The 16,982-nt window shown below is 41.3% G+C and overlaps 1 protein-coding gene across 1 annotated transcript in view; it reads left to right on the plus strand.

The window, feature by feature from the left end:
• LOC109638898 (corticotropin-releasing factor receptor 2) overlaps window positions 1–16,982 on the plus strand; it is a 32,902-nt gene continuing 15,920 nt past the window's right edge. Inside the window, exons 1-3 of the mRNA XM_069511677.1 lie at window positions 1–130; window positions 519–1,030; window positions 1,147–1,266. Coding sequence (XP_069367778.1) covers window positions 910–1,030; window positions 1,147–1,266 — 241 coding nt within the window. The 5' untranslated portion in view covers window positions 1–130; window positions 519–909. The remainder of the gene's footprint in view (window positions 131–518; window positions 1,031–1,146; window positions 1,267–16,982) is intronic.

The raw sequence follows: 16,982 nt of genomic DNA on the forward strand, positions 1-16,982 counted from the left end.
ATTTTGACTTCATTTCTGGACAGTGGGAGGAAGTGGAGACGCTTCATCCATCTTTATAGAGTCTCTATGGGCAGGACAGGATGAAAGTCACAAATGCTTCACCTCTATCTACCACCCTGGACACATGCAGGTTTGTACCACTGTGCCTCCACTGTGTCTTCTCTGAACTGTTAGATTTCTGTCTGTAATAGAGTAAGTGCCTCAGTGTTGTGATTTGGTGCTAAACCACTGATCTGACCACGATGCTTGTCATAAATTACCCGCATCTGTTAAAGTCTGCAAGAGATGCAGCTGCTATCCGGACATTATAATCAAATAACTCTCAACCTCCCAAAATAAGAAATTATTTAATTGATATACATTTCATGCTGAGAAGCATCATCGGTATCTGTACCTCAAATATGAAACATAACATTTATGTGATTTTTTTCTTTTCAAGACTTTGAACATTTTTTTAAATATATTTTACACATGGTTTGGTTCAGTGAATTTTATTAATGTTGAGTTTTCATCCACAGGCATCAACAGGTCGATGCGCCACGAGGATGTCACATCTCTCCCTTACTTTACTTTTCGCGTGTCACCGCTGACTTTGCTCCACGTCATAAACAAACATGGCAGGTGCGTGGCAGGTGTGAAATGTGAGTGACGGAGCCTGTGATCTGGTCACTCGGGTTAGTTTCACGTGGGTTGCCGCTGCTGCGCGACGATGGATGGATGAATAAGTGGATGGATGAGCGGGTGCGCGGCTCTGATTGGTCGCACGCGCTCCCAGCAGGCGCGCCGGGCTCTCTGCTTCAGTCATTTGCTCCGATTCACACATGAACACCGCTGTGCGCGCTCTGTCCATCTCCTCCTGGACTGGGAATTAACCTGCTATTATTAGTAGTGTTGTTGTCATCCGGCGCCATGGATGCGACTATCTACCAGATCATATTCGGAGAGCTCGCGGACCTGAACTGTAGTTTGATGGACGCCTTCCAGGACACTTTTTTGGAAAACGCTTCATTGTCATTGCTGAGCACTGATGGTAAGAATGGGACCCCCCCCTCACCCCCCTTTTTTTTTCTTAATGCACATTGTTGAGATGTCTTTAAAATGCGTATTGGAAAAGGAAACATTTGCGCATCTTTATTTCTTTCTAAGGTTTTTATTGCAATGCCACGACCGATGAGATTGGAACCTGCTGGCCACGGAGCAGCACCGGCAGGATTGTGGAGAGACCCTGCCCTGAGTACATCAACGGGGTGAAGTACAACACAACCAGTAAGAGCTTTGCAAAAGTTCCTCAACATGCATGTGCTTAAAATGGTTTTCTTGACAATTTTTCATACTGGTCGTCTGTTATAATAAAAACACAATTTGATATATTGAATTCAGATAAAGGTAAAATAATGATTTTAGATCAAAGTCAATAAGCAAACTATAGTAATTTAAAGGGATAATGAAAATCCACTCATTCTCACCACTATGCCGATGGAGGGGTGGTTGAAGTGTTTGAGTCCACAAAACACTTTTGGAGTTTCAGGGGTAAACAGCCAAATTCAATAAGATTGAAGTAAATGGTGACCACTTCTTCTAAAAAATATATATAAAATGCCTCCATACAGCTCCTGTGGTGTCATTCAAGTGGCCGTAACCCCTAAAATTCAAAATTGACTTGAAACAAGGTCATTTACATCATGTTTTTAGCTTAAAATGCAAACATTTAGGCTAAATGACCTCGTTTCAAGGCAAATTTGAATCTTTTCATTTTTGGGTGAATTGTCCGTTTATTGATTGCTCATTTTCCAACTCATGAATTTCCACTTGGATGATGCATCAAAGGTCTGTACTCTGATCTCCCCTCTGTGCAGATGTAGAGCACGATGACAATGAATCTCAATCATCATCACTCCTCTGGTCAGTGGAGCAGCTGTGTCAGTGTTCGCCTGTGTGCTGTCCACACATTGTATAAAATGCAAATTAGCTTAAAACCCCAGAAACCTCAGCTGCTCCGTGGCTTTTGAGACGCAAGCGCTTAATTGATCAGATAGATAACTGATCAAACTTAGACAGTGTGACATAGTTTGTAATATTTTCAATGCAGCTACAATGAATAGTTGGAAAATAATCACCATCAAATCAGATCAAACATCATCTTGAAGCACTTCTGTGCTTAGTTTTTGCTTTAACACACCGGACTGTCAGACATGAAACATTTTCTGCTCACGTTATCTTCTGCAGAGTTGGGTTCACAAGGTTTTCTTCCATCACTCATGTTCTGCTCAATCTAGCTTTATCTTAACTACACCTGGTATTGAAGAGCTTAACTGCACATTGATCTGCAGCTGAAAGCCCCTGGAGCTGCTTTACATCATGATTTCTACAAAAGATAACTGGACTGTTTTGATCTGTCGGTTTGAGAGACTGAGGGTCAACCAGCAGCATTTTTAAGAAAAGCGTATCACACGACACTTTCACGTTATGTAACTGGTGTTAATCATCTGACTGATGAAGCTGTCGAAACGCTCAGAAATGTAAAAAGCGTGACTGAATTTTTTCCAAAGCAAAGCATCACAGAATAACTCCTGCACAGCGCAGAGTGTCGGGGTCCAGATAACAGTGTGAGTTCCTGAGGCTGTTATCTCTGGAATGGGCTCAGGTGTGGTGTCATTATCCTGCAATGCCCCACATTAAACACACACACACACACACTCTTCAGCGCCGCTTCTTAATGCACTGATTTGCTCTGCTGGTGTTCAGTATTTGCTGGACATGTCTAGCAGTTTTGTGCACTCTGTGTAAAAAGTGCAGCCTTTAGCCATGACAGCAAATGTTGACACTCCCTAACGTGTGCCTGTTGACATGCGTGTGGATCGATGTATTTTAGATGGGCCATATGGATTACACATTGTCATGAGATTGAATAATTCTGCACAATCGATCTTCCTGCTCAAGTAATAGGTCTGTGACATTCAACAGTGTATGATGGCATTTAGTTGGCACTGAAGGTTATAGTATACATGCACAAGGATTTATATTTCCCCTGTTACCTGTTGCTGTTTTATTAAATCAAAAAGGTAAGAATGAACAAAAAAAGTTTCAGAACATTAAATCATTATTGAACAAATCACAGTTCTGTGGTGGAATGAAACAGGTGCATCGGTAATTACAAAAATCTGTGTTTGCAGCAGAAGATTTGCAGTAGAAGGGGTTATCAACACTGTTTTTCTAAGCAGACGCTGTGGGGGCTGGACTTAGAAAAATATTATTTTCCTTATCTAGTATGTGTGAACAGACACCTGAAAACATGGGAAATACCCAGACTAGGCTCTCTTCAGAGGAAGCTATTCACTGACAGTAAAATCTCCAATTCCAGAAATGTTATCACAGAATGTCGTCCTGTTTGGCAGGAAACATTAATCAACCTTTACCGGTTTTGACGCTATTGTGCAGTGTCCTGAAAATCTTTCTGTTGTTGGTCAGACAAGCAGAAACGACATTCCCAGAGAGCATTCAGTGGAGAGGTGATGACGTGGAAATCCTGCTGCTCTAATGTAGATTGGACTGATAAGTACGTTCCCCTGATGCCAACTTTCAGTGAATCTAAACCTGTATGCCTCATTTGCCAAGGAATACATCTCGGGCATCACCATTTTACAAGGCAGGCAAATTTGAAAGAGTAATACCCTGATCAGTCAGAGGCCTGTGGCAGAAAAATTATTTGCTACCATGCCAGCGGGATTATTAATTGAAAAGGGTGAGCTACAAGTACAATATCGTCAAACATATTCAGCAACTTCATTTGCTGAGGATTTTAAGGATAATCGATGGGGAACAGTGACTTTCATGTGACGGGGTCAAGTGAGCTCAACACATATCCTTCCTAATAGGGAGGAGTTGAAAGAATACCTTTTTTTTTTATTTCGCTGGAGAGTATGACCGGTGGTGACATTGAATTTTGGAAACCTGGAGGAGGCATAAAAAAAAATCCCCGTGATTAGAAAAACTCAACCTCATCGTAACAGATGGCACTTTAGTCCTGTTCTGCAATAACAAGTGTCTGTTGGGAAAGATTAAGGACGTTGCTCCCAAAACTTATTTCACCAAAGTGTTCTGTCCACCAAACTAAGTGGGGATCTAAAGAGGTTATGCATAAAACAGTGGAGATAATTCACATCATCAGTGGGAATTCAAGTGGGCAGCATTGTCTGTTCTACAAAATTGCAAAATTACTCCACAATGACTTGCCGAGTAAGAGAAAACACAACGGGTGCTTTGTGGAATTTGAGGCAAGCTCCAGTAAACTGTTCCATTCTACTGACTCGTAAAAGCAACGTTTCTGGCAAATTGAGCTGTTTTCAGACATGTCCTCCAGAGGGACTCCGGAGAATTGTGCCCAGACTTTCTCCAGAGATTCCCTGTCATACATGAACAACGCAGCAGGAGGTTCTCCGCTCAGATGTGTTTACAACAGCAACAAATCCTCCAGGGGATTCAAGTGAGGGGTGGTGCAGCAGGAAGTAGCAGTAGTATTATTTCTGCTGTGAAGATCATGTGTTTGTGTTCACAGCACCTTGACGCTCAATCACCATAAATTCTCCTGACATCTTCCTCTGTGTTTTCTACGAGTGTGGCTCTGTGTTTTCAAGTGGAGGTATAGAGTTCAGTGAATGTCTGAAAGCAGCTTTTCCCCTGTTTGCTTTATTTGATGGTTGCTATTGTACAGGTTTAATTATTGCAATGTTAACATTATTACTGGTGTATGCTTTACAGAAGTCAGGTGTGGTTGAGTGCATACAGGGAGGTTGGATGATTTATACGTAACACTGGACTTTAATGTGGGAGACCGCTGTTTGTTTCCTGTTCCAAACAAATAGATGGCGTTGTTTGTGTAAACCGTGACGATGGCAGTTCTATAACTACCTGTTTATCATCTTAACCACGATGACAAAGTCCTTCGAACCTACCAAACTACTCTGAATCATAACTGTGATGTTTCCCTAAAATCTAACTCACCTTTTTTGGGCCTAAACCTAAACAATCTTTTTACTTTCTGTGTTTTTGAGAACAGTTTATCTGACATAATTTCCTAAACGGTTCTGTGAGTGATGAGAGGCGAGACACACATGACCTTTATGCTCTTGTTGCCTGTTAGAGTAGAGAATATAGGATTTTACAGCTTCTGCACTTTGCAGTCACATAACAACATTATTTAACAGCCTGTTTCACACATAGACTACAGTGTCTTGGAACTTGAAGCTATTTTCCTCCTCAAGTCCCACTTTAGCCTAAAATAACAGACTAGTTGATCATGGGTTTCTGTATCAGAGCCACTGTTGCAGATTGAATTGGTTTAATTGTGATATCTGGAATCAAACAGGGATTTTAATGGGACCGGGAGACTTTGGTGTATGATGCACATTTGTTCATGTGAAAGAACATTGCAGCTGATGTCAATTATGGCAACAATGCATATGAGTATGGGGTCTTTTTTGACAGGGCTGATAGCACTGTATGACATGTTTACAGATATAACATGTGAATAAAACCTTTGTGTATGGTGGTGAAGACAACTCCCTTGATCCCACTCTGCTTTACCAAGTCATCAAACCAGGTCTTTTGTTGATTGAGAGATCCCTGGCAGCGGGAGTTGCGTATTGTACGTTTAATCGTTGGCTGCTTTGCCGGAGCTTATAGATTAGAGGATTTACAAAATGGGTTCAACAGTTCAGAATCTGCTCTGTCCTACAAGCAATAAGGACACTGTTCCGACCGTGACCATACACAGGGATAAATGACTGGATGGAAGCCATGTTGCTGGAGTCAAAATAGATTCAGAGATGGGGCTGAGTTGCAAAAGAGACCTTACAAAAGGGCAACACAGCAGTGTTAATTAACTTTTACATTTTTTTTTTTCATTTTGTCCCCACGCAGGTCAGGAGTTTGCATCTCACTGCCCCTCATTATGACAGCACTCCAGGACGTCTCTCTCCAGGGCAGCTGTTTGGGCTTGTTCCCAGACTTTATTCAAAAAAGGAAACTGTAGATTTCTGTTTAACGGGTATGAAAGTGGTATCGTTTAACTGATTTAACCCTTTTCAAGAATGTGTATTGGCATAATGATTCTTTTCATCTTTCTTAAATAAGTTTACAGCTTTGTTATTTGTGCCGTATCCCATCAACACTAAATATCTGCTCTGGTTTAGGTAAATATTGATGCTCCCTGACTCCTGTCTTTCTATGGTTGGTTTTGCGCCTAGCAGCTATGGTAAATTAATTCAACATTTGATGATGGTCACTCAGTGCATTTAGGTTTTCTGTCTTGTACATCTCGCAGCATCACATTGCAACATAAGGTGCTGTTGACATTTTACTATATATATATCTATATGCACCGTGAAACACTGTAAACTGCCAGTAGATCTCCACATTGAAAACATCACAGTATTCAAGACAAGACTGGACAAGTTGTTCTTGTCAAATTGAAAGCAGATCAGGTCAATGAAACACACTGTATTAGAATTAGTGCATGAGGTGGAGTAGTATATTATTTAGAGAGGAAGTGGTAGTGTATTATTTTCTAGTTAATCACAGCAGAGAAGCACAACTGAAGCCTGAATCACAGGATGCTGCATATTTTTTCCACAAAGTCACAATGGTTCCTGATGTGATTGTCTTGATCCTACTGGGTCACATCAGCACCCATCTGCAGCCACAGACGAATAAAATGTTCAAATCAGAAAATGGGTCGTGCTAAGAATAGAAGCAGGCCCTGACACCACATGAGCGGGTGTTAATTAAAATGGTACAGCCATAAGGAAGTGCAAAGTACAAGTAGTGCTTGCCATTTTGCAAAATTAAGCTTTAAGGAATGTTTTTTTTTTTTACATGTCTTGCTTTGGCTGCATGTGCATCTGACCCGTAGGACTAACAATAGTTTCTCTTCCATTTGCCTCCGCAAAGAGCAACACATTTAATGCACAGGCTTGCATATTAGAAACGAAAGTCCCAAGATGGCTGGCCACTGTTGTATTTTAAGAGCAAGCCCGTGTGCTTTGTATTCCCAATCTTAACACAGGAAGATGCAAACGCCATATCTTGTGCAACCTCATAGGTTTTCTGTAACACTCCTGAAGTATAATGTCAGCAAAATGTTGAAATTCTCGTAGAAAAACCTGGGATTTCACCGACTTAACAAGCCTGTGCAGGTGAGGGGCTATAAATTCCTTCCCTTTCCTTCAAGCATATATAAATATTAATGTGTGCGCAGAGTGGCTTAAAAGGTTTATGCATTTTTAAACCCTCCACTGTCCCTTTTTTGTGTATTTACTCAGTTCTCTGGTTTACATGAAATGCTCATCACCGGGGCAGAGTTATTAAACACGGGTTGAAAGTCATTTATTGTCTCTGCTTTGTCACCACCTTGTGATTTGCTTCCTGTGAAGCCTCGGGCAAGACAAGATGTTCACAGCAGTATAGATGAATATCAAAGCTGGAGAATCAGTTTTGCAAATTCGAGCCACATCATGGTGACCTGTAAGGTTTCCCTGTTATTACTCCCAGAGCGGGCAACTGTAATTATTCAGTCCATCGTGCCTCCTCCTACGGTAAAACCCCCCTCGCCTCTTTGTGTGTGCGTTCATTGACACAGAGGACACATCTTGCCAGCCAGTCAGGATCGCTGTTTCCACAATAGAACTTTATTGACTCTCTTATCAGGATTAATAAAGTCCGAGACATGGTATGAGTGCTGCGATGTGCATCGCGTACAGAAGAGAGGGGAGCAGCTGCAGTGTTGCGTGTCGGTAATACACCTTTGACCCTTATTTCAAATCAGAGATGAGTCCGTGCAAGAGTACCTTATCTTTCACAGGCAAACTGAAGCACAGCGGCGATTAAACAGAGGGAGAACATAATGTTTTTCAGTATGTGTGAAAACGTCTCCTTTGAAAACATACTTGCTATTCATCAATACATTATCTATACTGTTTGTATTTTAAAGGTTGTTGGGGGCTTGAGTCAATCGCAGCTGACATTGGGCGGGGTTACATCCTGCCAGTCATATTGTCAATATAAGCTGCGGAGGATTTACCGCAAGCGAGCGGTTGCATTGATTTTTTTCTAACATGCCACAGATGCAAAACCGAAAATGTAAAGAATACAAGCTTATCAGGACACAAAGCTGTAAACTTGGACAACCGTTTTTTTGTGATACGGGCTGACGTGGTTGTCAGCGTGCTGTAATCAAGAACCTGTGATTTCTGCAGCAAAATGTATAGATTGCGCCCTGCATGTTGCACCAACCAGATTTACGTGTTGTGAACGCGTCTGACTGGAGAATCTTAAAGGCAACCTCTGGAGAATGTGCACACACAAACAAAGAACCATACTTATAGGAAAAGGCAACTCTTGAAATTGAAAAAGGCTAATATTGACATCAGAGGGTAGACCTGTGGGTGCTAATCTTTTAAAGCTACATAACATAAGTGATATAAAATGTAGAGCATTGGGAGGTATGGTTGTGTAATTGATTTAAGCCGTTACGGACATTTTGCCAAGCGGTGCAAAAAGAAATCCTTCCGCTTGTCAAAAGCATACTCAGTGTACCATTAGCACAACCTAATGACTCACCAATGTTCACCACTGCAGCTTAATGAGTCTGAATGAGTGTAATGCTGTTTTTTGTCTTCTTGTCACCGAATTGTCACGTTTCCACAGAGTTCTCCCTCGGAGGAGTAATATGAAACTCATATTTCCATCTTACAAAGCTGTGAAGCCTTTGTTAAACAACCTCTCTCAGACACTCATCCTGCTCTATTCAGTTGACTTCCCATGTGCAGTTTCAAGAATCACACACTTCTCGGTGCCACGACTCTTGATTGTCTTTACTGAATCCAGTGATTTTTCTTTCTGTGAAGTCTGTCCTGCAGGGAATCTACCCTCTCGAATCATCTGATCCATTAACACCTGGCAAGAGGTTAGTCAGTCAACAAATTCAGGTCAGCATGTGTAGCAAACATGTCACAAGCCACTGCACGCAGAGTCCCCCTGGGGGGTCCAATCAGCACAGGCCTCCTCCAGCGGTACTTACCACTGGCTCAGCATCCACACACACTACACAAGACACATTTTCTTTGCGCGAGAGCATTTTAAATTCTAAATCCCTTGTATCAGACATAACGTCTTGACAGTTTCTCTCAACACTGAATTACTTAACACAAAAATCAGGTTCCAGCGATGCCCTGACAGTGAAGATGTCTTTCCTTCTTTCCGTCCTCACCCCCGTCTAAAATTTGTGTCTTCACACATTTTTTTGGAGTGGAGCCTTTTATTGTGTGTTCACAATATTTATATGTGAGCCCAAACAATATTTCTTCCAAAATAAATGGAATAACCATTTTTTGGAGGTGAAAAAAATATCGAGGTCTTTGTGTTGTGCTGCAAACTTAAGGACACGGGAAGAACATAACTTCTTATGACAACGGTTGGACTGACAAACACTTTATAATGGTCTGCTATAAATTGTTAGGGTACAGTCCTCATCACATCTGACAGCATATGCATGCTTCTTAATTGTGTAATGTGGTATAATATATTCTCATTACGCTGACACGCCATGCTCAATGTTGGTTGTTGGATTCCCTCAGGGCTAAAGACTTGTAGCACATTGCCTCTTGCTCATTTTCTCATCAACAGATTTCAGCAGTTTGACGGCAAACACATTGAACCTATGACTTATAGTTGTGGTTACCAGCGCAGTGCCTGTTCAAAACGTGCTTGTTGTTTTCATCAATAATTCCATATTGTACGCAGTCATCTATGTAAATTCTAGAATTTGGCCAATTAGCTTTACCTAAACTAATGAAGTAAAATACAACTGGCCTGCAATACGCATTTCCCACCAAGTTTAATACTTCATTGCAGGGCTGTTGCAATAAACAGCATTAGTTTCTATCATTATCTTTTGTCTAATTCCTTAAAACTTTAAATGAACATTTTTTATTTATGTATTTATTTAGTGACTTTAGTGATGTGCATCACATGCAAAGGAAAACATTACAAATGATTTAGATAGTCTAAGTCTTTAGTTTGTTTCTCACTCACGGCCAAAAATATACAGCAGCTGAATAATTGCATTAGATGATGGATGATGCAATGTTACTTGCTCTGCCTGTTAATAGTCCTAATACATCATGCTCGGGTGGAGATAAAATATAAACAATGCTGCATTGCTTCATTTCAAACAATGCACTCCAGGAGGTATTCGCCTCAAGTTACCCTGCATATGAAGCTGTTTGAGGCCTGCTGCTGTGATAAGCTGTTTCCAAAGTCGATCGGACTGGTGGCTGACGAGGAAATCGAAGGACAGACGGACGGGCCGCGTTTCTCCATTTATTAGTGGGATTCCTAATGGACAAACAGGAGAGGAGACACAGCTGCGAGTGGAAGATTAGCCAACAACTCCTCCTCAGGCTCCGTCGGTGTATCTGCATCAGTGGTCCTCGCTCAAGGCACAAAGATTGTTAGGAGGTTTATTGTTACCTGTGAAATGAGGAGGCACAAACACATGCTCATTGCATGTGTTTCATGTGGGTAGATTCTTTGCAGCAATAACACAGGTTTCCAAGGAGTGACTCTGGGACCCCCAACGAGAGGTGGGATCTATCATCAAAACCAAACGATTAACCAATCAAGAAAATGTTTAGGAGAAAAAAAATTATTATATGAAAAATGTATGTACGGTATAAGTTGCTTGGCTCCTATTGCATTAGCCCATGTAGTGGTATTACAAAGTTTTAACAATCAGGGTATAAGATATGAATGCAAAATATGGGTTTAAAATGTGTCATATCCTGTGAAATATACATGTACAGTATGTATATTCTAACGTTAATGCTGTGACCTCCACAACCCTCCAAATCTGCACACTCAGCTGACGAGAAAGACAAAGAAAAACTTTTATTTAAACAAATACCAGCAGTATGTGCAGTCTGTTCGTGCAGCAGTTCCAGGTGAGTGACTGAAATCCAAACAGAACCTGCTCCTTCCCTCGAGTTCATCTGAGAAAGCCCACGTGTTGAAAATAATCACCCGATTAGATATGTTGTTATGAGCGAATGAAGGCAAAGTAAGAAAGAAAATATTAATACCAGGTTCATGAATGGATTACCAGAGCAGATATTTGACTCGTTAACATCACTGATGCCTAAACAACCTCGCCATGGGGCATAAACAAGTAAAGCATTAAAGCATATGTCACGTACATACATTGCGCGCCGACACATTAGTTCCTTTATTAAATTCAATGAACCATCTCAAGTGTAATGAGGATGCCAATCATAGTTTCTCCCTCCCTCCCTCCCTCCCTCCCTCCCTCCCTGCTCTGGGAAATGTATTTTTCTTCCCCTCATATGAAAGACTGACATGTTTAATGGACATAAAATACTAAATACATTTTCAGCAGAGATGACAGAAATCTCCCAGGGCTGTTCAGTCTGATGCTCTTCCAAGGTGTCTTCCAATGTGGCCAGAAAAAAAACGAACAAGCTATTCTTTGTGAAGTGGCATCATTTCCACAAGGTTGTTCTGTCTCTGTTCAGCCTCTGGAAATAGCTTCTGCAACCCAGTGGAGCAGCGGCGCTCGCTGATCAGGTCACCAAGTCTCACTGACAGGTGGTTTATTCTGAGTCCTTCAGAAAATATAAAACCTCACTACCTTCTGTGTGAATCCACAGGGGCAAGAAAGTCTTTTCACATTTCTTTTATTGATCTCTTACTCAAGATACAGATTTTAGCCAAACGTTAGCTATAGACAACCAGATGCAACCAGCGTTCACGTACGTTGTTGTGAGCTATGCATGTACCACATGTGTTACTTAAGTATTCCACTAGAGGACACATCATCCAGATTCACTTTCTATAAATATAAAAGACAGACACACTGAACTTAAGTACTGCCTATGCCCTGCCCCTACAGCTCATGGGCATATTGCACCTTGCGAACACGCGGCTTCATTTCTGAGGATGTATACAACTGACCGTCCTAACAAGCGCAGGACATGTGAGGCAGCCATGACTGCACGTGTTAAAAGCAAGTTCATCTGTGGCCGTGGGGTAAACTTGTAAAATACATTTGAGTAAGTTTAAATAACGCTGCATCCTCCGGGAAGAAACAAGATCAAAGGTGCATTTATGGTTTCTGAGAGTTTGCAGTCAGGCGTTCACTGAATCCTGACATTCTGGAAAAAGGAGGAAGAGGTCAAATGAGGCTAAAAAGAGCTGACATGGTGTTGTGGCTCTGTGAGGCTGCATTTCTGCACAAAACAAAATGGAAGAAATTCACATGCATGGATATATTGTGATTATTTCTTCAGAACCACAATCGGAATGCTACAGATTTTACAACCGTCACTGTACGTAATCTCTAACCCTTTGACAAAGTCGTCAATCATTGCGTTTTTGACTGACTCAGTAATCTCATATGAGAGAACAGGGAATTTTAGACTTCCCTTGGATTGCAATTTCAAAAGGTATTTAGGTTATTCTGATTTATCTCAAAGTTCACTCTAGTTCAAAATACAGAGATAAACGACCTGACTTGTGTTCTTCTTGTGGTCATTTGTCTTTTGAAACAGTCAGAGAATAAGGTGCGTGTTTGATTGAGGTGTTAGATTCCTTGTAGCAGCCTTTCTTCTTCTGCTTGGTCAGTTTATTAATGACTGGACAGACAGAGCCTGATATTTGAAATGAGGTAAATCATCTATATATTGGTGGAATGTTAAAACCCAAAAGCAGCAAAACTCTTTACAACTTTTCTTGCTGAAATAGCTGTGCTCTCCCTCAGGAGAAACTGGATTAAAAAAAGGTGTAATTTTTCTAGTTGCAATTAAATAATGTGGTGCAGTGGTTCCCAGCCCTTTCTGTTTCTGATCATTTAATCAATACAGAAATATTTGAGAAAATTCCAGAAAAGTCGCTTAAATCACTTTTTAAAATAAGACAGGTCAGGGTGGTAGATAATGTTTTCCACATTTAAAGGAACAAAGTGCTGGTTATTGATTAGTTACTGAAGTCAGGAGTCAAAGCAGGAGTTTTAGCACTTCCTTGGAATAAACCTCCCAGAGAGGTATTTGAGGTGATGCAGACATCTTTGAGAGTGTGCAATTATAAAACCAAAAGGCCGGGGACTTTGTTTTGCTTTGAAAAGGATCGGCACCTCTGACAAAATGTGAAACTGAGTGAATGTGACAAGGACAGTGCAGTTTTTGTAAAGTGGTTTAGCTGCCATGTTGTGTTTGATCACACTTGGGTCAATAAGGGCCTTAAAAAATGGTTGTGTTTTCCTGGTGAAACTGCAAGTAAGTGTTAGATCCACTGGAGGCTAACATTCTATGATGTGAACCACAGGTCATCCGCGACATAAATTTATCATTTTTGGAAACGGGAGACCGTGTTATAGCTTCTCTTCAGATAAAGCAGTTTGAGTTCCTCCTCCCTGCTTTCATGTGTGATCTAACTCTGCATAAATCTGCCACAAGTGAGTTGTGTTTATGTTTTTTTCAAATATCTCTAAGGGTATTTCCCTTTCACAGTCAAAGAATAGACTGAGGAAACATGTGAGGAAAAGAAAAAATAAGTTTTGCCCTTTTGAAAAGGACACTTTTGCATCTAAGACAAAAAGGGCAGGAGCGGTCGCTGACGCACAACAGACTTGGAGATGAAAAGCCAGTTTGACAAATTATATGAACCATCATGACAACTGGAAAAAAATCACGTAACCCAAAAAAGTTCCAGACAAATATCAAAGATTCTGTGTTTCAGTGGTGGAGAAGAGCATAGTTAAATAGTTTAACACAAATATCTGGTAGAAATGTCTTTCCACTGCTTTTTACTGTGCAACAACGAAGGTGAGAATTGATTAGATGGGGACTCAGAGAGTCTTAATCTGGATCTGCTCCCAAATTGAATGGGTTCTTCCTTGTTTGACTTACTGGATAGTCTGAAAAGGCTACATGAAGTTTTCTTCTTTTTTTGGCGGCCCCTCAGGTTCTGTGCTTTGTGCTGCAACGGATGCTTTTATTCAGGATAATGCTGTGTGCCAACAGAAGGACCGCCCGCTCTGTGAAAGCGTTATTCCTCAAGACGAGATGCCAAGTCTCCGAGGTCATCTGATGTCGAGACACTCATTCTGAAGTGTCTCTTTGAATCAACGTCCTCAATCAATATATCACTTTTCAGAAGCTGCAACACGCTTTATCTTACAAGGTCCTTTGCTCCCTGTTCTATAACTTATTCAATCTTGAAATCACATTATTATATTATAAAGTCAATCACATTAATATTAAATCAAATGGTTTCTTGATCATATCTACTATTTTACTCGCATTTCTTCACAGAGCCTCAGGCTACTTTGCATCACCCGTCTATGGATGGATGCAGCCGGTGCCTGAAGCTTGACAGGCGAGTCCAGTCTCTGAGTTTCAGGGCCCTCGACATGATGTCTGTTGTCATGAAGACCATTTGTGGCCTAGTGCTTCCTTCAGGTCCTGGACAATAAGCCCCCCCCGCCCCGAGTGTGACAATCGTTCGTTTGAAGCACTACTCATGTTAACGTCATCAATGAATAGACTCAGCTACAGTTCTGATGCACAACTAGATCATAAGTTCTATGTAGTTAAAGAAAACCTTTGTCAAACTCTGGTATTGTGGAGAGTAACACTGACCACTTCTATCTGGTCTGGTTCCAGAAGGAAATAAGTAAGTCGGTGAATTTCCTATTGGTTTTCTCGATTGTTAAATTTTACCTTGTTGGTAAAGTGTTCCAATATATTGTAGTTTTATATGTTTGTATTTCATATATTTTATAGTGCAGTAATCATAGTGTAGTGACGCTGGAAGGTCTGATCATAACTGATTGGAGCAGACATGTTTTTTGCAGTAGTGGTAAACATTTCCAGGGTGAAAATCAAGCTTCACCAATCCGATACCTCACTACTACACCTTAGGATTGTGGGTAGTGTAGTTCAGTGGCTTCTATAAGAGCGTAAAGCATTGTTTCACTGTAACATATAGATTGTGGTGAGTCTACATTAGAGAGTTACAGTATTATGGCTGATAATTAAATTCTCTATTCAGGAAATGAATGTGAACCACGCTGTTGGGCTCGGTTTTCCCTTGACTCATTCCCACATGTCCTCACCTGCCCTCTGACGTATGCGTGAATAGCTTGGCGGCTTTGCTCCAGTTCCCGCCACCTTAATGAAATGTCAAACTGAAATGAGCTATGAGATTCCCATGCCGTTATGATTTGGCCTACTTTACTCTGTCAGATGCTCAAATTAAATTTCATGCGGCTTTAAGGAAACGCTGCTGAAAGGGGCTCAGGTGTACAACTCGCATGAGCTGTTTTAATTGTATTGTCTCTCAACTCATCCAAATAGAAGGTTTACTCTCTATTTCACAACAACTGGAACATTTGACTAATTTGGGAGCGACTGTGAGCGGCAGCAGTTGTGTCACATCCTTATGTGGAGTTCACTCGATCAGAAAACCAATCTCCTGCAGGACAAAAGCAACACAGAACTAACGAGACAGATGCCCAGCTAAAGCACAGGGCAATCAAACACCAGAGAAACACGGGCAGGCTGACACAACCTTTAAGTGAAAAATGCTGTACTGTAATATTCCTGTGGCATTGTTGTAGAGGCCATGGTTCGGTGCACAGCAACAATCGGCTCAAAGAAACAGGTCGAGCTCGGTGGCAGAGAAGTCACACAGACTTGGTTAGTCATTCAGAGTAATTGAGAATGTGTATTTCTAATTCATTTCACAATTAATAATTGAATCTGTTTTGTTTTCCACCCCTGATTGAAGCGAGCAGCACACACACCCCAATTACATAACTTTTCAGCAGCGCTTTTCCTCATTTATGCTTCCGGTCTTCTTATCCTCTAACAGTCCTTCGGTGTTTGTTTGCATGTGCATGTTTGTGCTTCCAAGAAAAGCAGAGAAGTTGGCAGGGTGGCCGGAGGAGGAGGTGGGCAATGTGAAGTGCGCCAGTTGGAAATCACGCTGTTTTTTTTCCTCCGACTTTACACCAGCGGAGCGTGGTCAGTGTTGGGTTGCTCACAGCGCTATTAACACGTACTCCCCGTCCCAAACTCAACTGAGGCTGAGTCACTAAGTGATTTTAAGGGAGAAAAAGTGAAGAGAATAGCTTTATCATGCGTAATGCACAGATGGTTAGAGGGAAATATGCTCTCCCTGCACGAATGCCTTGAATTAGTCCTGCCTCAGTGGAATCGCTTACAGGGACAAACCTCACAACCTGCTCCCCTTCCTCTATTTCTGCACCATAACCGCTTGTTTCACAAACGCAGCGTGATATTAGCCCGAAGAGCGAGAAGTTTAACAGAAAAACACCTTGTGCTGCTGCTGTGATTTTATCTCATGACGTAAAGATGCTTTTTTTATAATAGTTGTCAGGAATTTCTTTGCAAATATAGCAGTGTTGCAAATTAGTGGGTTGCTTGAAAGCCATTGTTAAGAGCTGAAAAGGCTTGAGCCTCAGACTGGCAGAGAACACTGGAGGAATTTCAGTTGCTCTTGATTTGACGTGACGCCAATATTTTGCAGATGCTGTCGTGCTGACTCTCAGTTTGATTCTACCAGAACTGTTTGAATGATATAAAAGAGCCTATGAAATAACTATACCTTTGTCACAGCTCTGATTTGGGAGGATTCAAATGCACTGTAAGGAGATGCCAATAAACAGTGTACCTTCATTAGGCTCAGCAGACAAAAGCACAGAAGGATAATAGAGTCAGGAGGCAATCTCATCGTCTGACACCAAATTTTACTCCGGCTGGCAATCAACAATAATTTGGAGCTTCCGGTGTAGACGGCATATATACAGGCCCAGACTCCTTCTTCCATTGGTCGTGCAATGTTCACAGTCCATGAGTCCACACGAGTCAAACGTTTCCCCACACAAAATA

This window comes from Paralichthys olivaceus, chromosome 16 (genome assembly GCF_024713975.1).
Source record: "Paralichthys olivaceus isolate ysfri-2021 chromosome 16, ASM2471397v2, whole genome shotgun sequence".
NCBI lineage: Eukaryota > Metazoa > Chordata > Actinopteri > Pleuronectiformes > Paralichthyidae > Paralichthys > Paralichthys olivaceus.